This window comes from Typopeltis vanoorti, chromosome 7 (assembly GCF_054136105.1).
Source record: "Typopeltis vanoorti isolate ZY-2024b chromosome 7, IOZ_Tvanoo_1.0, whole genome shotgun sequence".
Lineage (NCBI taxonomy): Eukaryota > Metazoa > Arthropoda > Arachnida > Uropygi > Thelyphonidae > Typopeltis > Typopeltis vanoorti.
Window position 1 is genome coordinate 49,961,940 of NC_143555.1, and position 23,910 is coordinate 49,985,849.

General features: G+C 35.6%; 1 protein-coding gene across 1 annotated transcript in view; it reads right to left on the reverse strand.

Moving 5' to 3' along the window:
• The window catches only part of Sf3a1 (splicing factor 3a subunit 1), a 265,118-nt gene that overhangs the window by 96,216 nt on the left and 144,992 nt on the right, over window positions 1-23,910 (reverse strand). The window contains exon 11 of the mRNA XM_090395253.1: window positions 11,009-11,104. Coding sequence (XP_090251379.1) covers window positions 11,009-11,104 — 96 coding nt within the window. The remainder of the gene's footprint in view (window positions 1-11,008; window positions 11,105-23,910) is intronic.

Consider the following 23,910-nt stretch of genomic DNA (forward strand, 5'->3'; position numbering starts at 1 on the left):
AGAGAAATGTGGTAAATAAAATCACCTGTTTTTCATGAACTCTGATCTAACCAAGCTTTTGACTTTGTTAACTGGAAAGCTGTCTGAAAAATTCCAAAGATGTCTACTCCCCCCCCCCCCCCCATAAAATATCTTCACAACTAGGTTACTTGGACAAAGCAGCTGACTTCCCACCATAATACACAGTGCACATTACTGAATAAATTCATGCAAATGCTTGGTTGCTTGTGAATGGATAAAACTAAAAAAAATATTTATGAAGTGTAACATACTTCCCAACACACAGCAAAAAATGTCAACACTTTGCTAATCCAAAATACTGTAATAATACACTTTTAGCTAAAGATTTCCAGCCACTGGGAGCTTTCACAATGTCTCAACATAGACATAAACATCTATCATCAAATCTCTCTCTCTCTCTCTCTCTTTGATCTAAATGGAACCTTATGCGTGACACATAGCACACGCTTGCTACACAAATCATGTTTCAGCATTTGGGAAAGGACCCATAGAAAGATGGTATGGTGTGGTGTTACATGTTTGATGTTAGGTATCTATATGGCTGACATTATTAATGAAATGTATTAAACCTGATTTCCACATAGAAGATATTAAGCTCAATTTTAAGTGGTATATGACTTTTGTTCACCCAGTGAAATTCCACAACCTTGCTTACTGGGGGGGTCTCAACATACACATAAACATCTAGCTTCAAATCTCTCATGCTCTCTGATCTAAATGGAATCTTAAGCAGTGACACACAGTACACACTTGCTAAACAAATCATGTTGCAGCATTCAGGAAAGGCCCCATAGAAAGATGGTGTGATGTTACATGTCTGATGTTAAGTATCTATATGGCTGACATTATTAATGAAATGTAGTATTAAACCTGATTAGTAGTAGTTTTGTGTATTTATGTGTAGTATGAAGAGCATGTGCAAAAGTGTAAAACCCTGGAGTACTCTAGCACTGGTGTAGAAATCATCCAAAATGACATGTAGAACAAACAGAGAGAAAACTACCAACTTTTTTTTTATTATTATGGAATTATTATTATTAGGCAAATCGACACCTCAATCTCTCTTTCTGCAGCAAAGATAGTAGAACACGAGCCTCAGAAGAAATACCTTGGAGTGAGCCTGGACAGAAGCCTAACCTATAAAAGGCACATCATCAACCTGTCCAACAAAATTAAAATAAGAAATAATATTATTTCAAGGCTTGCTGGAACAACCTAGGGTTGTGGGGCAGAAGTCCTAGGTCATCTGCACTAGCCCTTGCATTCTCTACAGCAGAATACTGTGCTCCCATCTGGGAAAGAAGTGTGCACACTAACATCATAGATACCCAGCTAGACTCTACCATGCACAAAGTGGGACACTGAGGAGCACCCCTCTCCCCTGGCTGCCTGTCCTATACAACATTGCTCCACCAAATATACGGAGAAGACAAACCTCGATTAAAGAATTTAATAAAATAATGAGCAACCCACTCTTACCCCTGCACTGGATTCTCAAAAATCTACCTAGTCTTCACCTAAAATCAAGAAACCATTTCTGGTCCATGGATGAACTCTCTTCAACTGCCTTACCATCAACATCTGACATGTGGAGAGAACAACGGCCCAACAATCTCCCAATAAATGGCTTCCTGGTTGAAGATCCCTATGCTCTGCAGCCTGGTTTTGCTCTTCCTAGGAAGATTTGGTCATCTGTCAACAGGATCAGAACTAACCATGGCAGATGCGGCTACCTACTACACAAATGGAAACTGTCAAACCACCCTTATGTGACTGTTCCCTCACAGCCCAGACAATCACACACATTGTGAATGATACCCAAGACACCAATTTCATGTTAACCTCCAAGATATCCACTAGGACAGATGAAGCCCTGGATTGGCTTTCTGGACTAGACGCTTACTTATAGCTGTATTTGTATTCTTTTCACCATAAGAATAAATAAATACACCATTATGGAACCATTTGGAATTTATCTAATATTAGAAGTTGTACAAGTAAGTGGTATTGCAGAAAATGTTTCCATATGTTCAAATCATGACAAATCTAATCCCAGGCCTATATACAGGATCTCACTATGCTATGTACTTAAAAACTCAGCTTTTTTTTTATATATTTTATTAGCAAAAGTGTGTATGTACATACACCCACATGTGTGTGCATGCACACGCAATATATACAGGTATCCCTTGCTTAACACGGTTTTGCTTAAAGCAAGATTTGATTAACGCAACAAAATTAATTGCAACAATCCCTTTATATACATGGCAAGTTTTAATTAATGTGCCTTTAAATTTACCACGCAAAAACATGTAAGCCACAAGGAGTTTCCTGGCCGACAGAAAGAAAGTCGTGAGAATGATGACGTCATTCCTCCCATTAAGCATTAAGAGTGGATGTATTACAAGCTCCAGTTGTTCTGCTGTATTTACAAATTACATTCTTTGTAAATTTTACAGAAAAAAAAGCCATCTAGAACTTTTATATCAAAAGAAGAAGCAGCTTATAAAGTATCAAAATATCACTTAACTGTTATGCTTGGAGGGAATACTAATGAAGATTTTAAATTGAACCCACTGCTTGTCTATCAAACTTAGAACCCAAGGGCTTTAAAAGGATGTAACAAGAACTCTTAACCCAAAGCCTATTTGAAGATTGGTTTGTCTTATTTTTGTCCAGCAGTTGAAGCTTATTGCAAGAGAAATAACTTAGCTTTCAAAGCTCTTTTGCTTTTAGATAATGCACCTGGTCATCCAATTTCTCTTAATGATTTGTGTGAGAATGTGAAAGTTTTATTTTTTTCAAGAAATACGACATCATTGCTACAACCCATGGACATGTGAGCCATTGCAACTTTCAAAGTTTATTTTCTTAAAAAGACATTCTCAAAGGCAGTAGAAACAACAACAGGAGAAAATGCGATTACGCTCCAGAATTTTGGAAAAAATGTAACATTAAACATGCAATTGAAAACATTCATGATTCGTAGGAGCAAGTGTCTTCTAGCTGCATGAGAGCTGTTTGGAAAAAAACTTTTGCCAAAATGCGCTAATGACTCAGGTAGTTTTCAAAATACTGTTAACAACGTAGTTGAAGGAATCGTTGCAGTTGGTGAAGACCTTGGTTTTTATGGTGTTGATGCAGAAGATGTCAAAGAATTATTGGATTCAAATTCAAAAGATTTCATTGAAAACGATCTTCTTGAAACTGAACAACAACACGCACATGAAGACAACGAACAAATGGAATGTGAAGATGAGGTTCCAAAGGGGATAACAATCAAAGAACTGATGGAATATTTCGCAGTTTAAAATTGCTTAAGCAGCAAGTAATGGATATGAATCCAGATGTTAATCGAAGAATGCTTGTTTGCCGAGGTCTAGGGAGTCATTTTGTTATCGTAGAATTTATGCTGATAAGAAAAAAAAAAAAAATGTAGTAACTAATGTAAGTACAAGCATTTATTAAACATTTGCTTTGCATTCCTTTTTTATCTTTCCTAAAAGAGTACCATATAAAACGAATCATTAATACAATAATCGATCATGGATGAATTGTCATTTTTACCATTGTTTATTATATTTGATTAACGTGATTTTGATGTACGTGCTAACATCGAGGGATTAATTAATCGCATTAATTAATCACATATATATATATATATATATCAATCATGAAGAGCCAAAGGCTTCAATTCGGCGACATATAACCTGTTTAAGTTAAGGGATATTACATCCCATATAGTTTCTTAGCCGAATATAGTAGAAACTATATAAAGTTCGGCGATTCCAAGCGTAAGCAAATACCTGGATACTGTAGCAAGTGACGCTAAAGGTAGTGCAAGCTGAGGCAACTCGTGTCAAAGGTGGAGCAAGCTCTGATCACTATTCTTGATATTTACCCATAATGTGAACTTAGCTCCTAGGAGCTGTATTATCCCTTAACTTAAACAAGTTATATGTCGCTGAATTGAAGCCTTTGGCTCTTCATATATCTAATAATTTATTAGGACACCTCATGGCAAAACTCGTAGAAGGGTTGTAAGTTCTGTTCGCTACAAACTTGATATTAACTAGGTCTGCCTACTCACTGATGAGACCTCAATAAAGGTTGAAACCGGTCTGAGTAGTGACCTCTCATAATGTCGAACAATAATACAGCTCCTAGGAGCTAAGTTCACATTATGGGTAAATATCAAGAATAGTGATCAGAACTTGCTCCACCTTTGACATGAGTTGCCTCAGCTTGCACTACCTTTAGGGTCAGTTGCTGCAGTATCCAGGTATTTGCTTACGCTTGGAATCGCCGAACTTTATATAGTTTCTACTATATTCGGCACGAAACTCTTTGAGTTTCTTATTCGGCTAAGAAACTATATGGGATGTAATATCCCTATATATATATATATATATATAGAAACAAAATAAAATATTATTATTATTAATAATAATATAATAATAATAATAATAATAATATTATTAATAATAATATAATAATAATAATAATAATAATAATAATATTATTAATAATAATAAAACCACCACGCTTGGCCGCACGAAGGAAGACTTCGTTTCGAGTCTAGTCGGCGACTAGAGGAAAATTTTCTAAGCCTTTTTTCGACCGGTTCCCGAGTTAGTCGATCTCTGGCACGGGCAAGCAGGTTTTTCCTCCCGGAAACTCGGGTTTTTCGTCCTGTAAACTCAAGAAAATCGACCGTAGAACCTACATTATTTCAGACATTAAATATATTGTGTTAGGGTTAGGGACCACGAGATGGCGGCACATTTGAGCCGTCTCTCTTCACTGCGTACCGCTTAATTAGTGATAGCTTTGGGCCATCTGTCTCTGATTGGGTACCAGTGGAGATTGAACTGCCCACTCAGTCTCCAAAAGTTAGATAGGGCTAAATGGCCTCGCCTACTCCCGTATACGGGAATAAAAAGGCGTTAGCCGATTTTTTTTTTTTATTATTATTAATATTATGAGAGACCTTGAGGGAGTTGGGAACTCATCGAGAGAGGCCATACTATTCACACTAGCATCATACCTGTTCTTGAATTCATTCACACTACTTGCACACACAACATCCACTGGCAATCCATTCCAATTATGCACAACTCTATGAGAGAAAAATGTAGCTCTCACTCCTTTCTTGACAGCATTTATTCGGAACTTTCAAGGATGCCTTCACATCCTTTCCCCACTCTCCATAATATGAAAAGTTCCATTTACTGAAATTATATATAACTGTTTCAGAAGTTTGTAATTCTCAATCATATCATCCCTCTTCCTCTTGTTTGCTAGTGTCTGCAGCCTACAAATTCTCAATCTGTCTTCATAATCAGTATTCCTTGTACAATCCTGACATCATTTTTGACACTCTCTCTCCACTGTATCAGAATTACCACGGAAACCAAGAGACCAGACCCGCACACAACACCCCAAGTGAGATCTTATCAAGGCCTCAGAAAGAAGCAAAACGACTTCCTTATCATTACATGTCAAGGTTTGCTTCAGCATTGCAATTATTCTATGAGCTGTATTTACAATTTTGAAACCCTTGAACTTCAACTTCCTATCTACTAAAACTGCAAGATCTCTAACCTGATCAGTTAATTCTAGCATAATCTGACATAACATGAGAGTGGATATCTAATCATACCAAAATGCATAACCTTACTTTTATTAACATTGAACAATAGCCATTTTCACATGTCCACAATTCCAGCCCATTCAAATCATTCTACAAGTGTTGCATAGCTGCATTTTTATTACTCTGTCTATCTTTGCATCATCAGCAAATAGCTGTATGTCACCTGTCAAATCCTTTCCAATGTCATTCATGCACAGATTGAATAGCAGTGGACCAAGGACTGATCCTTGTGGTACACCACTGGTTACCTTAAATTTTGAAAACTAACCCCTCCCCCCCATCTTTCCATTAGCTATCCATCTTATCTATGCCAATATTTTATACTCCAATCCCATATTCTTTAATTTATGCAACAGTCTTCCATGCTGTATTCTGTCAAAAGCCTCAGCAAAATGCAAAAATATCATGGTGTATCCATTCCCCTTGTCTAACTCAGTGATAACATTATTATATAATGTGAGCAAGTTACTAAAACATGACCTTCCCTTAGTAAACCCATGCTGTTTGTTGCAACGTAGAGATTCTCTGTCAATGCATTTCTGAATGCAAGTCCCAACCAACTTTTCCAAAATCTTCACCACAACTCCTGAGATATTGATTGGTCGATAGTTGGATAAATCAGTCTTTGCACCACCCTTGTGCAATGGGATTACCATACATTCTTTCCATTTCTGTGGAATCTTTCCTGTTCTGAGACTGAAATTATATAGCCTGGTCAAAGGAATGGCCACTTCAGCTGAACACTCTTTTAGCATTCATGCTGATATCCCATCAGTTCCTATTGCAGAATTCATATTCAGTTTGTGCAACAGCTCTAGTACTTCCTCCTCAATCAGTTTCCTCATACAGTGACAAGGTAGCAGTGAGTTCAATGTTGCACATACCAGGTTGACAGCTTTTAGCAGAATGGCTACTCATTTGTTGAACAATAACTTCTGCATCAGTCACCTGCATACCATCTGCATTCAGTACAGCTATTCTTTCAAATTCATTCTTTCTTTTACTTGCAGCTTAACAACAGAATTCTTTTGGGCTGTCTTTAACTTGTCGAGCCAGTTTTTTTTCATATTCAGACTTAGCTTTCTGTACAACGCCTATGACTCTTCTGGCCTGCTGCTTATAATTATCATAACTGACATCGTCTTTATGCATGGCATTCCTTCCACATCATCTTTTTTTCTTATGAATCTCTTGTTTAATTAGATGATACATTTATTTTATTATTCCATTTATGCTCCAAACTCTAGGGACACATTCTGATATTGCATCATTTAAGTATTTTTTAAACACTTCCCACACACTGTCAATATCCTTCCTATTCAACAACTGATGCCATGGAGCAGAACCCAGCATATTCCTCAGGTGGTCTAAATTTAAACTATAGTGACCCCTCTACTCACTCACATTTTTTATTTCTTAAAGGGAATCTTTTATCACTCTCCCTTTCCTTCCTCCTACAGCATATCTCTCTCTCTCTCTAGTAGCTATTCTTTTTCTCATGTCCATCACTTCATATTACAGTATATCAAGTTCTGCATTCTCTGATTTACAACTGCATGAATGATATCATGACAATCAGGTATCACAAACAGCAAAGTGCAGTTCAGCAGTGCAATGAAGATAATACTTCTTTTCTGCTTGATATCTGTTTCATATATTCAGCATAAAAAACATGTATGTACACCATGCCAATTCGTCATGATGTTGCTAAACGAAAGCCGTTTCCTTTGGTGACATAACCATTAAGTGCAGTTAGACATGACAGCCTTACTAGTCATCTGTTAATAACAAAACTACAAGCACAGCACTGCTGCTCTTACAATAGATCATTGTTTTGACAAATAATTTTATCAACATAACAATATTTGTACACAACTTTTATTCTAATTTCAATTAAATAAACTAATAATAAAATCTTCCATAAACAAAAATCATGTAAAGATATTCATATATCTCTACACTACCTTGAGCAAAACAAGCTTTTTGGAGGCTGAAGAGGCAACTGATGATGTATTTCAGTAATTGCATTAGTAAGGACTTGAGATATAGATCAGACCAAGGAGAGAAATCTGATCTCACCTGGAGATTTGAATATTTTCAAATGTAAGAGGAAGTATCACAATGTGATCTTTCTTCATGAAAAATAAGAATGGACTGTGTTTTGGCATCAGTGAAGTTCAATGGGGTTATTCCAACTCACTGAAGAACAGTCTGGAGAGAGTTTTAAGCTTCAAATTATTGTGCATGTGTCTGTCAAATGAAGAAGAGGTACAGGGTATACTATTCTCAGCAAAGATATAGCTAGCATATGATGTCTGTGAGGGGAAAAAAATCATTTATATACAGGAGGAAGAAGGTTAATGAAACTACACAGCTCTGGGTACTTCAGCACTGTTGGGGAAATCTGAGGAGAGGAAGCCATCTACCATTACATGCAGTGAATAACCAGAGATAAAGCTGGCAATCTAATTGCAAAGGATAGAAGATAGACCATAATATGGGAGTCTGCTGAGCAGGCTTCTATGCTAAACCTGATCAAATGCCCTGTAAATGTCAAGAGCAACAACATGAGTTTCTCCACACCTTTCCATTGCTTCTGCACAAAGGTAAGTGGTGATGGCTAGAAGATTTGCTGTGAATCTAGTGATGGAATCTATATTGCTGGCAGGCCTCCAGGCAGTGAAGAAGTTGGCTGTTGCTCATCACTATGATTTTAAAGAGCAATAAAGGGAAGGCAGAAAGATGGTAGTTTGATGGTTGGCTTTTATTTTATTTTTTTGGAAAGCTTTGAATATAGGCTTGCTACAAGGTAGAGACTAGACGTGTAAGATTTAAAGATGATATAAGATGGCTGTTAACCCGGAGAACAAATTTTGTGCTAAATTTGTGAGATGCCATCAGAATAATTAATATACAAGCTATACAGAATTCTGCTTTTTTTTTTTTTTTTTTCCCAGACAAAAGCTCATATCTAAAGTAAGACTCACCAAAAGGTCAGCCTTATTTGGGTGAGAGTATTATGATAACAAGATAATATCACACCTGAAGATTTTTTTTTTTTTTTTCATCTTCCTCCCTATCTGGAAGCATGGAAGAAGAGAAGAGCACACTATCTCTGGCAAGGTACCAGAAGATTTGATGGCATACTGTGCAGCAGGCTACAACTCCAACTTCCTCTCCTCAGATTTCCCTAATAGTGCTGAAGTACCCAGGGTTGTGTACTTTCACTGACCTTCTTTCTTCTGTATATAAATGATTTAAATACTATTCTCAGCTATATCTTTGCTGAGAATAGTATACCATATTGAATCCTTTAATAATTAATAATAATAAGTTTAATAATTACCCCCCCACCCCACCCTGCTGTGAGCTACAGTATAGGTTTGGCGCAAAATCAAAGTTTGATCTCAAGCCACTTATGACATGCTTTTTAAGCAGCTGGTGATTGTCAGTGGAATAGAGAAGGAAGATCTCCATTCCAGGTAGGCTATTCCATTATTCCTTTGGAACAGGTGGCTGGATCATGAAAGAAAGAGGAAACAAATAACTGAAACAGCTTTCTTATTTGGTCCTTTAACCACAAAAATGGCCATATGGATCAAACATATAAAAAAAATTTAAGCTTTGTATCCATGTGATCTCAATAACATCCATATGTTACCTAATTTCAACGGACACTTCGCACCTGCATAACTATTGATGTGTAAACACTTGACGTGTCCAGTAGGATGATTAATAATCAGGTTTAGATTTATTGATATTTTCTCTCCCTAGCTGCTGAAAGCTACAGTATAGATTCAGTGCAAAATTGAGGTTTTGATCTTGAGCCATTTGTGTGTTAACATGTTTGTTAGAGAACCAAGATTTGGACAATGGTTGGTGATGCTGATGTTTAGTGGAACAGGAGACAAAGACCTCCATTCCAGGCATGAACATCCCCCTGAGGCTACACATCAGGAAATGAATGTTGATATATATATAAGCCCCTATGTGGCATGATAGCCATATAGAAAAATTATCAGGATTAGGATTAACTAATAGTTTGGTAGGTTATTAGCAATGACCTAACACAGTTTGTGTTAGGTCATTGCTAATAACCTATTGCTAATAATAGCAATGACCTAACACAGTTTGTGTTAGGTCACTGCTAAGAATCCTGAGCTTTTCTTCCAGCTTGGGTAAGTGGATAAAAAAAAAAAAAAAAGAATTTGTTGATAGACAAGATGTGAAACGCAACACCAGATGAGAAAACTGATCCTGATCAGCGAGGAGGTTCAGTTTAGGGAGTGAGAGAGAAGCATGGTCTTTCTTCTGGGAAATGAGACAGGACTGAAATTAAGGCACCATTAAAAATCACCAAGTTATCTACAGCCTACTTGAGAATGGCAAGGATCAGTGTTTAAGGCATTAGTTAAATAAGGTATTGAAGCATGAATTATCCGAGCAGTTCAAGGTTTTGAAAATGAAAAAAGAGAAGTACGTTATTTCTATTTTTTTTTTGGAACAGGTAAATGGATCAACAGAGAAAGGATACAGGTAACCAAGACAAAGGTTACAATGCAATTACTAAGAAATGACATCTGTAGCATATATCTAGGAGGAAAACTGGTTAAGAACAACAGGTCATGTGTGTTAGAAAAATTATCAGAATTAGGATTATCTAATAGTTTGGTGGGTTATTAGCAATGACTTAATAATCTGTGTTTAGGTCATTGCTAAGAATCCTGAGCATTCTTCCAGCTTGATCAATGGAACTGAAGAAAGGAGACCATATTTGATTTATTGACATTAAAGTCCCTAAGGAAGATGATCTCACTGTTTGGATATTTCAGCTGCCGAAAGTGAGCTCTAGAGATAAAGAATCCAAGAGGTGGAGCAGCTATCTGAATATGAAGAATATTTAAAACAGTAAATAAATGTTACAAAACGTGGTAAGGATATTCTGGATCATGCCAGATCAACATGTTTGTTTGGCATTTTCTGACATAGGATGTCAAATCTGACAAATGCCATGTGAAGTGGAGTTTGGAGTTTAATAGTACTTGCTGTGGTTTCCAGTTGAGTTTCATAAGAATTAACAGGTCAGGTGTGGATGAAAGTAAGTGGTAATGCACATCGTATATGCATTAAAACAACAAATGTTGGTTCACCAACAGTAGACTTCTTTTGTGTATGTGTGTGCACATGCATTAAATTTCCTGAACATTAAAAGTGTTAAATATTTTTGTGCATATTAACATGCAAAGTAATCACATTATATTGCATGTAAATTTATTACTTGAATTCTACATTACTCTAGTAATTAGAAGAATGTGATATTACAAAGAAACCTACTTGTGTATTATCATTTGCTGGTTTGGAAGGTGTTGAAGATTCTTCTGCATCACTGTTTTCTTCATCTGATTCTACTTCCATCTCGACTTCCTCCACCTATAGAGGAAAGTTTATATTTTATATAAAATACATAACCTGAGTGAGAACTGATATTACTAAAAACAAACTTTTAATAAAAAATTTTTTAATAATCAGTACTGCTAATAACGCTTTTTGAAGCTATGTCAATGGCATGTTGAAAAGTAATAATAAATAGAGAGAGAGAGAGAGAGAGACATATAAAATCAATGGATGAGGGGAGGATGGACAAAACTTTCTTAGATCTTTACTTGGGCTATTAAAATGTAGTCCTGATAAATCAAAAACTTTTATTCATTGTATTTTACTAATAATTGCTTACATCTATTTATAATAATATGATTCATGATCAGTATTACTGTGTTCTGTCAAAATTGAAGTTCTGAAATATTTTTCTGTTCTTCACAGTCATTTATGATTTAAAATTATTCATTATTTTCTAGGAATGTCATTCATAAAAGGCTGTAAACCTAAGATAAGCCAGTATCATGAAATAGTACCAAATGCACTACAAAGCATGACTCAGTTTTGTTCTATGTATATACCGGCATATAGTGAAATATACGTATGTACACACACACACAAAAGGAACATTTATTAAACCTTTTCAAGTAAAGATGAGATAGATGCTCTCATATGAAGGTGATGGCAGGGTTTTCTCAATCAGCAATTTGGGTTTCTAATCCCACAAAATAAGCCAATTGGCCAGAAGAACACATATACTATTAAGAAACAAAATATACTAGTCTCACGCCTTAGTAATCATATGTAGAGGCCTTAAGTGCTGTGAGGATATCATGTTGGAGGCTTAATGGATTGTATACAGCACTCAGAAAGGATTAAAACAGAATTTAACACTTCCTATATTTCGTCTCAGTCACAGAGACATCTTCAGGGATTACAAAAAAAACTAATGTAACATATACACACAAATACCACACAATACTAAGCCCAACCACATGGGTGACTCTAAAGTCCTAACTAGGTGGAGCGCCCTCTAAGGGTGGTTGTAGGTGGCCTGAAATATAAGGTTAAGTGTTTCCAAAATCTTAGGAAGCTTAATGTAACCATATTTATTAAGATTTGGTTGATTTTTTAAAGCTGCTGCTGATTCTAAAAATAGTCTCTCTTTTTTTGAATTTTCTGTGGTGGAGCATGGTGGTTTTTTCCCATGAGATTCTGTGGGTTGTATCCAAGACATGGTCAGCCAGGCATGACTGACCATAGTCATGGTTGCTGATCAGTCTGTCTGTCTAAAGTATGCCAGCTTACAGGAACAGCGTACTTTATAAACTCCAGGCACTGAGATAGGAGGGAGCTGATCTTTTGTAGAATGGATAAGGGTAGCAAGTTTGCAGTGGGGCTTAAATGCTGTGTGTAGGTATCAAAACTCTAACCAAGAGAGCCCACAATCTTTGTTCCAGGGGAACCGCCCTTACAACTGAGCTTGACCACATACACAACACTTTCCTCTCCAACGGCTACAGTGATCACAGTATTAAAAAAATAATCAGTTCCTCCCCCATTCCCTGGTCTTCTTTTCAGAAAGAGTTTAGAAATGCCATCACCATACCCTACATCCGTGGCATATCGGAAAAAATAGACAAGATTTTAAAAAAGTACAACCTACACACAGCATTTAAGCTCCACTGCAAACTTGCTACCCTTATCTGTTCTACAAAAGATCAGCTCCCTCCTCTCCCAATGCCTGAAGTTTATAAAGTACCCTGTTCCTGTAAGCTGGCGTACTTTGGACAGACAGGAAGATCAGCAACCATCCGCCTGGAGGAACACGGCATGCATCTGCAACGACTATGGTCAGTCAGGCCAGGCTGACCATGTCTTGGATACAACCCACAGGATCTCGTGGGAAAAAACCACCATGCTCCACCACAGCAAATTCAAAAAAAAAAAAAAAAAAAAAAAAAAAAGAGACTATTTAGAATCAGCAGCAGCTCTCAAAAATCAACCAAATCTTAATAAATACAGCTGCATTAAGCTTCCTAAGATTTGTGAAACACTCATCATCAGAAATCCCACCATACATTCCAGGCCACCTACAACCGCCCTTAGCAGGCGCTCCACCTAGTTGGGACTTTAGAGTCACCCGCGTGGTTGGGCTTAGTATTGTGTGGTATTTGTGTAAATGTTACATTAGTTTTTTGGTAATCCCTGAAAATGTCTTAGTGACTGAGATGCTCCTTTCTGAGTGCTGTATACAATCCATTAAGCCTCCAACACGACAGCCTTAGTTACTTCAGCCACAATTTCAATCAAGCCAAAATCAAAAAGGCAAATAATATTGTATTATTTTCAATAAAATCTGCAGCTTCCAGATATAAATTTTTGTTCTGTAATCATTTATCTATTACTCTCAGGGGAGGTTACAATGTATACAGAGACACTCCCGATGCATAGAAGAAACGTTAAACTCATTATGTGTTATTGTCATTTCATACTGATGCTTCTGTGGTTGTTTTTCATGTTACATAACAATGTGATATATCAAAAATATAAATCAATTTATTTTATTTACTAGTTTCCCAAAATCCATGGTCTACTTCCTCAAGATAAATATATATATATATTAAAAAAAAAATAATATAAATAAAATAAATAAATAAATAAAAGGTGTTAAAGAGCAGTTACATCAGGGTTTCTCAAACTTTTCCTATGATGGAACATATCACAAATCCTGAAATTTTAACAGAACACCTTGGTTAGAATTGAGTATCATTGGTCTCTTATTCAATGTAAAGATAAGCGCACGCTATTGCTGCAGCAGGCTGTATTGCATCGCAAAAATGCGACAGCGCACACTACAGGCATGCTGGGCCGCAGTGCATCGCATTGACCTTGCTTGTGACCACACGTTTCCTAAAATAGATACCTCTGTACTTCACTCATGCTCGGAGGTGTCGACAACCGCGGGTGGCTGAGTCAAGACCAGTGTGGGCTGGCCTTAATGGCACAATCCACACGCAAAGTGAGGAGCACCTGTTTTTCAAACATGTTTGAACGTGTCGCAGCATTTAAAACCATTCCAGGCTCATATTAATTTTGATAATTTTTCACGGAATACTTATTCGCTTTCAGCAGAACATAGTTTGGGAAATGCTGAGTTACATCATTCAAAAGGCCAAGATCTTTAGATACTTTCTGGTAAAACAGCACAATTATTCTTCATATATGTGATGTAAAATGAAAATGTTTTCATTGATCTGGCTGACTCACATACTGTTTTTTATATGCCATCTGTGCTATGTTAAATTGTTTTATAACATGAGATGATCGGTGTTTGAATAATGAACTTTGATTCTTACTGCATATAGGTGAATCAATCCTTTCCAATGCTTCTTTAAATATCTGGATATAACTGTCATATGAGATGATGCAAGGTGCTTTGGTCTGTGACCAAATAATATTATCTCTCTCTGGCTTTGCAGAAGGCTAAACCAGATCTGCACTGCTAAATGTTACCCAATATGGATTTTTCTGCAAAGATGAACAAGAGGGACAATTCATGTTTTTATCATTTCCATACAAAAAGAGTATCTAGGATTTATAGAAGCATATCAAAATCACAACTCAAGGAACACATTTCAGCAACATGATAAAGTCTGTCCCATTTAGATAAATTTTATTTGTAAAGCTTATATACAGTTAGCAAGTCTCAGAGCTTTCTGGGACAGACTTGACAGATTCTAATGAAATAAATAAATAAATAAAGCATTAATACAAAAAATGAAAGTCTCAAAAGAAATCTGCCTTACAAAAGGAAAGTTAAAAAAAAAAAGAAAAAAGAAAAGCATCATCCCATATAGTATCCACATTACATTAGCTCTTAAAAATAGTCTCAAAGTGGACATAACAGCCTATTGGAAGAAAGGCCTCAGCAGTTTTGCTTAATTGTAAATGCCCATCCTGTTCTTTAATACCACACTATTAAAGAACACATGTAACAATCAAGACATCAGTGCTTAAAGTTGACCAATAACTCCACAGTCATTTTAGATATATTATAAGAACAAAATGGAGGATCTACTACAGGACACGAATACCAACAGGATTTTGAGTGTTGACCCAACATGACCACCCACAATAAACCAAAAATGTTATCAGGAGTTCTGCAACTGATCTAAAAAATTGAATACCAACTTCCCAAATATCCACTCACTCCGAGGATCTATTAAATATTTAAAGTATTTTACAGATAATTGGAATTGCAATTGGTTGTAGATGACAGACATTCTCCAACATGACTGTTGGAAAGATGGACTAGTATATTAAAAAATTCCAGAAATTTTAATAAAAAAATAAAGACAATCTCAGAACCCATGGACACTGCTAGTTTGCTTGTATCAGCCTATTCACAACCATATGATCCTTTTATAAGCTTTTTCTACCTACATCCTGTCACTCCTCCCTCATTATCTAGAAGACAACAATATGTCTGAACAGAAAGCAGGCTGTAATGTGCTCATCAGTCTCACCAAAACTTGCTAATATTTACATGGAAATGTTCAAATAGCAGGCTTTGGAAAGATACCCCTTAAAAAAAAAAAAAAAAACTGGGTCACAGATATTGATGACATTTTTCTGATACAGCCAGGACTCAAAGAAGAGCTCGTTGAATTTGCATCCTAGAATTAGAAGCAGAAGAAATGAAGTGGAAGTAACATAACACTTCCTTTTCAAGTATCTCTGTCTCTAGTCAGAAGACGCTTACATATACAGAAAGAAAAAGCATCAACACCCTAATGAGGAGAAAAACTAGGAGTTTGAATACGTAATGGTTACAATATGAAAACTGTCACCAACATCATACAATAACCACCGTGCAATACACCCAGGAGTTAAGAAAACTATCTACAGAAGGGTCACTTTATCTTATGTGAAAAACTCGGGGTCTTGAGCTGCCTTCACTCCTCTATTCTCCAATCACCCATGCCACTTCATCTGACATTAAAGAAGCTAAGCATGCAAAATTCTTTGTATAGGCAGAGGGCGGGCAGGAAGGTAGTGAGGCCACTCAAAAGCAAGAGATCACCTTTCTCCATACATTCTAATTCTGTAATAAACAAAAATTCATTACATCTCACATTATAGATATACCTAGCAGTTGAAAAAGCAACGAAAATGGTTCAGTCATCCACACAGTGCCATAATACATATCAAGGTTTAATACTTAAGCATTGGTGGTGTTCTGTGCTATAAAACTGTTTAACATATCAGAGATGGGATATGAAACACAATATAATCAGATCAACAATGACACTTGTGTTTGACAATATAAAGCTGGAGCTCACTATGGAAATCAGTACTGACCAGAGAAACAGTTTGTTAAAATGCAAGGTTCTCTACAGTGCATCTAACAAAACTGTCCTGCCCCCCCCCCCCCCTTTATTCCCAAGAATTAAGTATGCAAAAGATGGAGGCATTCACTTGGGTTACTATGGTTTCAACTCACATACAGAAAGAAAAGCTTTAGTAGATCTGTTGGGATCATCCCCAAACACATTAATCAGTCCTTCAACTTACTTCCCTCCTATGCAAAGTTTCAAGTATTAGCAGTTGGCAATTACGAAGTATTTTGCCAACTGCTGATAATTTTCTTAAATTTTGAAAAGCTAAGGAGTAAATAATTCTTTCAATAGCTTATAATTTCATCTTTAGTATTGTATTATTTAAAATAACATATTAAATAATAATAACTGATCATTACTTTAAATGCTTGTACTGAAAAAAGCATAAATCAAATGTATATTGACATCAAAGAAAACATCCAAATTCTGCTAGGTATAGCAAAAAGGGAGAAAAAGAGAAATTAAGAGAGAAAGGACAATCAAAGTAAACCATTATGCAATAGCCTATGGAATTTTGATCATCACAATCAATGCATGCTACTACTTGGGGAAAAAAATTTTTTTTTAAAAAAGAAAGATTAATAAATACCCAAAACAGAAAGACCAGGCAAACACATGAAATTTACAAACAAAATATGCTAGAGTCATAGGGCTAACCATCGTATTCTGAAATACTGGTTAGGAAATCCAATGGTGCTTTATGAATGTATAAGGGCCCACTAAAACCATAGGAAGAATAGGGTAGAAAATTGTAGATGCCACTAAATAAATATAACATAGGTAAACAGAACAGAGGAAATGACAAAAAAAACAATCATGAAAGAACACAAAGGATTGGTGAGAACCAATCATACAAAAATGACAACAGGAAACATATAAGAAAGAACTAGACGAGTATAAAACAAGTATAAACATGAAAATCCCAGAATTAATGTATAAATTTCAATATGTTACAACAGCTTAAATTAATGTCACTTACCTGAAGTCTTCATAATGAAATAATGTGTGCACCCTGTACCAGAATCAAAATCAAAAATAGCCTGAAAACTTAAGCAGTCAATCGACTTTATCGACTAATTGCTAAGAGGGGAGACAAGTGATTGGCATTGCTGGTGTGAACAAAGCTTCCTAACTAGACAGAGACCTAATGATAGACATTAGGTCTCTGTCTAACATATATTCACATGCTGTTCTCTCAAAACTGTAAATTAAAGAAATATGATATAATATACAGTATTTCTTTGATTAGAAGTATTTCCTGGAAATAGTTTTCCATCTAAATGCTGATAATTTTCTTGAAGTACCTGAGAAGAACTATCACTTTTCCCATTTCCTTTGTTTGATGATTTCAGCAAGTTTTCTTCTTAAATCAATCACTCTTCAATAGAAATCCAGTTGTCTTAACTATAAAATATTGCGTGTTTATTAGCTTCTCTTTTATTATATTTTTCTTAAGTACAGTGTGTGTTGTAAAATTGTAGAAGTCAAAATTCTGTATACTATTTTTGTTAATATTATATGTTTCTTGTAATTTTTCATATAAAAATGAACAAAAATAGAAGAAAAAATCTGAAAACAACCACAGTGTTAATGTACTATAACTTTACATAACTTTTTGTGGATGGGAGTCGCATAAAAAAAATGCTATTTTATCTTTGACTTATCCATCTAAATGACTTCCAGATGTCATTAATTAGTGTATGTAACATTTGTGACCTTATGCCAGCAATGACATCCAGAGTTTACATAAAAATGTGCAGACTGCATAATAATGCACATGATTAAACTACCAATCCAATATTTTTCAATTTATAGAAGTAACAGCTGTTAGAAAGGTTTGGGTTTTTTTTGTTTGTGTTAAATATTTTACTAAGATGTTGTCAGCAACAAAGACAGTGAAACAATTGAAGTACACCCAGTTTCAATGAATAAAAAGTATATGAGCCAAAATTGCTTAACCATTCAAAGTAATCAGAGTTACCCTCCTCTCTAAGACATGGAAATCTCCTTTCATGCCTACGCCATGCTAATGCATATATTACATGTTGCTGTTTTTCTGGGTATATCAAGTTAAAAATATCATGTGAATGAAAATTTCCAGGGGTGCTTAAGGATCAAAGCAGTATAACTGAGAGGAGATCACCACATAGATTTTACAAGAATGCAGAGAACTGACCAGGGCTTCTGTTGTAATGTCCAATCCTCACCTTCTTATGGTGCACCATGTTGGGTATCTACATGGATAATGAACAAGGATGAGATAGCAATCTGGGATTTAGCCAACCAAATTATATTCTTATTGGCTTCAACAAACAATATAAAATGATGGCACAACATGACAGAATTTCCTGCTGGTTAGGGTGTCAACCGGTTAAACACGTTCCCACTGTTTTCGCCAGGGCAACAGCAAAAAGTCAGCTACTGGAACAAATCCTGAAACACACCCCAACCCAACAACACCAGAGTTCAAGATTGGTACTATCAACATAAGAAGCTTGAATGGCAAAGACATGGAGCTGGCTGAGGAATTGAATAAGTACCGGATCAATATAATAGGGATAACAGAAACAAAAAAGATAAAAACTAGTGAGATCTTTCTAAGCAATAAACAAAATGTTATATTCAGGCAATAACAATCAGGGAAAAGGAGTAGCTATAGCATTCAACTATAGTTACTCCTATGGCAACCATGTTCTAATTATGAGGCTAATTTTCTTGAATGGCAGGAATTATCAAGTAGAGTGATGTGGGCAAATATCAGAATGGGGGAACTGGACGATGAGATTTATTTGTACCTATGTCCCACAGAAGATTCTATTAAGGTAGAATTGCAGGAATTTTTTGAGGCTTTAGAGAAAGCATCTGACACAATGAAAAACGAAAAGTTGGTCCTTGTTGGGGATCTAAATAGCAGAGTAGGAAATGATTGTCAGACATACAAAAATATTTTGGGAAAATTTGGAGAAAAGAGCAAAGTTAATAATAATGGCAAATACCTTTTGAATTTCTGCTCAGGACATGGACTGGTTATTACTAACACCTTGTTCTAACATAAAAATGTGCACAAATTCACATGGAGACAAGAGGCAAGGAATAAGAGAAGTCTCGTTCACTATGTTATTGTTGATAGTGATGTTTTCTCACTGCTTCATGACACTAGTGTACAGAGGATTTGAAATTGAAAGTGATCGCCATTTAGTCTTGAGCAGGATAAAATTGAATTTCATATTGAAAAGAATAACATGTAAGAAAGTTTTAAAGCGAATAAAAGTTCAGCAGCTCTCAGATGAAAACTGTAGACTAAAATACACAAACATTATTCAAGAAAAGATGAAAGAGTTTGAGAACAGGAACCAAACCTTGGAGATTCAGTGGCAAACCTTGAAGAAAACCCTGATTGATTCAGCCAGAGAGGCATTTGGTGAAGTTGTCTGCAAGGATAGAAAAATCAGAACTCCATGGGGGACACAGGAAGTTAAAGAGGCAGTGAAGGAAAAGAAGAAAGCATATCGAAAGTTCCTGTCAAATAAGTCAGCTTGTGCTCTTAGAGAATACAGAGACAAATGTAAGAAAGCTAAACACTGTGTAAAATTAGCTAAACAAAAGTCATGGGAGGACTTTGGCAAGAACATAGAAAATAAATATCAAGAATGTGGCAAGATAGTCTGGAGGTTGTTGAAGAAGCTCTGAAATGGAGGAAAGAGTGCTGTAAAAGGAAATTAGCGATGATAAAGGTGACATGAAAACTGGAGAAAAGATATCCTTGATGTATGGAGTAATTACTTTGAAAAATTGCTAAACGAAAAAAGCAGTGAAAAAACAGTAGCAAAAAAAAAAAAAAAAAAAAAAAAAACACTCAACAGGCATGCAATCAGGAATACACATCCATTATTGAAGAAGAAAAAGCCATCAAAAGCCTGAAATGTGGAAAGGCAGCAGAAGTAGATCATATTCAACCAGAAATGCTCACGTATGGAGGTATAAAAGTCTTGCAGTGGTTGCACTGCATTGTTCAGAAGGCCTGGACAGAGGGATGAATTCCAGATGATTGGAGTGAAGCTCTTGTAGTACCTATATACAAAAAAGGAAAATAAAATTGAATGTGAGAATAACAGAAGTATTTCACTACTGAATGTTCCTGGTAAGATTTAGGCAAGTATACTTGAGAAACAGTTGAGAAGGAATATGGAAGGCAAGCTTGGTGAAGAAGCTGGATTCAAGCCAAATACTGTCAAGTCAGGTTTTTACTTTATGACAAATAGTTAAGAAATTGTGGGAATATAACAAAGATCCGTATTTAAGTTTTGTAGACCTGCAAAAATCATATGACAAGGTGCCAAGAGAAAAGCTATTCAAAATGGTACAGTTATATGGAGTCAATGGGGCATTATATCATCATAATCATGAAATTCCTGACATCTAACTAAAGGGGTGTACAGGATATGATAGTACTACTACATGAAAAACTTACATCACCACTAACTTCCTATCTACAATTTTCCTCCAAATCAATTTGTTACCTGTCAAGACTTCATCATTATCAGATCTTATATTTCTGTCTTCTAAGGCACTTTTTACCATATCCATCCACCTATATTTTGATCTTCCTCTGGGTGTTTTTACCTGCCAACCTGCATTATATCAAGTAATACTTAGTCTTTATTTGAATTGTAAGTCGAAAGTTAGAACTGACATTACTGGAAGATGGTTTGATTTTAAATCTGATGTGAAACAAGGATGTATATTATCATCTCTGTTAATCATTATACTATATGGATCACATTATGATGGAAAGCAGTATTAAATCTGATATTAAAATTGGAATTATTCATCTCAGCTCCTTACTTTATGCAGATGATGTTATACTTTTAAATAAATCCAATACAAGTCTGCAAGATTCTGTGACTAAATTGAATAACTGTTGTAATAAATTTGGTATGAAAATCAGCAATAAGAAGACAAAAACAATGAAAATAGGCAGAAACATTGAAAATATCAACTGCATCGTGAATGGAGAACCTACAGAATAAGTAAAACATTTCAGCTGATTAGGCATAATTTTTGGTGAAGACTGTAAATTAAATATGAAACACACAACAGAATCACAAAGCCAGTATGGTAGGAAGTCAACTGAATAAATTTATATGGAATAAGAGAGAAAGTAGTCAAAACACTAAATTAGCAGTATACAAGACAGGGTTCAAACCAATTTTAACTTATGGATCTGAGAATTAGGTTAGAAGTAAAACACTTGACCAACGACTAGAGACCACAGATATGAGAGTCCTTAGAAAGATTAGGGGCATGAACAGATGGCATCAATGGTAATATCATATTAAAAATGAGGATATTAGGAAAGAACTTAGCATTTTTAGCATCCAGGAATGTGTTAGCAGAGCTAATCTCAGGTCACTTAAATAGAATGGGAGAGGAAAATTAGCAAAACAAGTATTTTCTCTGTGGTGAGAGGAAAATGACCCAGAGGAAGACCAAGATACATGTAGATTGATACAGTAAAAAGTGCTTTAGAAGATAGAAATATAAGATCTGATAATTTTGGAATCTTGATATGTAACAGAATGATTTGGAGGAAAATCGTTGTAATGATGTATGTTCTTAATATTGTACTATCATAATATCCTGTACTTGAGGATACATGTCAGGAATTTGATGATGACACTTGGCCAAAGACTAGAAATCACAGATATGAGAGTCCTGAGAAAGATCAGGGGTCATGAACAGATGACACCAATGGCAATATCATATTAAACACAAGGATAACAGGAAAGAACTTGACTTTGTTAGCATCCAGGAATATGTTAGCAGAGCTAATGTCAGGTGGTATGAACACTTAAACAGAATTGGAGAGGAAAGATTAGTAAGACAAGTATTCTCTGCCAGGTTGGTAGGAAAAAGACCCAGAAGAAGACCAAGATATAGGTGGATTGATATAGTAAAATATGCCTTAGAAGATATATAAGGTATATAGAAATATAAGATCTGATAATGTTGGAGTCTTGACAGATAACAGATTGATCTGAAGGAAAATTGTTGATAGCAATTTAGTAATGATGTAAGTTTTTCATGTAGTACTATCATATTATCCTGTATGCCCCTTGTAGATATATGTCAGGAATTTGATGATGGAGGTGAAAATTTCCAAGCATTGATCATAACATAATTTACTAAGAAATCCATTCTACTGTCATGAAGGTTTTGCACTTTCACTATTTGTAATAGTGAGCTCAAAATAGCATTGATTCTACAGGACTTAGGTCAGGACTTTTTTGTAGTTTGTTCAGCACTTCATTTCTTCTTAGTGATGTTCACTATAGTGAAAGTGTACTGCATTAACAAAGACAAAATGTTATGCTTTACCTTTTGAATGAAACAGTTATGCTCTGTTTATTTTACATCGTTCAAATGTATTTTTATGTTATTATCATTCTGAAGAAGTTGGTCACATCTTGGTGAAAATTAATAGATGAAACAAATTGATTTATACAGTGGTATATCATGCAATCTTATATAACAATCAGTTATATAATTTTTATATCAATCCAATACATGAGAGTTTGTAGACCCTACAGTGCATCAGTATTAAGTGTGTGGGCACACATGGGTGGGCTAAAGGTAAATTTTGGAAATGCTTTCTTCACTTTAACATAGCTCTTGAACTATGTTAAAGTGAAGAAAGCACTTCCAGAGAACAGAAATAGCTAGCCAGAATGAAAGAAGAGTGGATGCTGGTTCTGAAGGTATGTAGCTAGACAATATGAGTACTGACCAGCTGTCATTCACATTTTTATAGGCTTAAAGGAAACTGGAAGAATGACAGATGTGAGTTCAGCAGAAAAGTGTCTTTATAGTAATGCCATAGGGCAGAAGGGCCTGTAATGTTTTCATGCAACTGTTACTTAATATTTTCACTGTTTACACAAGTGGTCCAGTTCTTGTATGACATAATTCTCTACAAAGAAAACTGCTTTGTGTCTTTGTTTTGTTGATGTCATTTTATTTTTATTTATATAAGAATATATGGCTTGAAACTCTCTTGCCTATATGGGATTTTATGCAGATATTCAGTAAGATGCCATTATTACAATATCTAGAAATGATAAATGTACAGGATATGATAGTATTAGATGAAAAATTTACATCATTACTAACTTCCTATCTACAATTTTCCTCCAGATCAGTCTGTTACTTGTCAAGACTCCAATATCATCAGATCTTATATTTTGTCGTCTAAGGTACTTTGTACCATATCAATCCACCTATATCTTAGTCTTCCTCTGGGTCGTTTTGCTGCCAACCTGGCAGAGAACACTTGTTTTGCCAATAAGTGACCATACCACCTGAGATTAGCTCTGCTAACGCATTCCTGGATGCTGACAATGTCAAGTTCTTTCCTAATATCCTCGTTTTTAATATGATATTGCCATTGATGCCATCTGT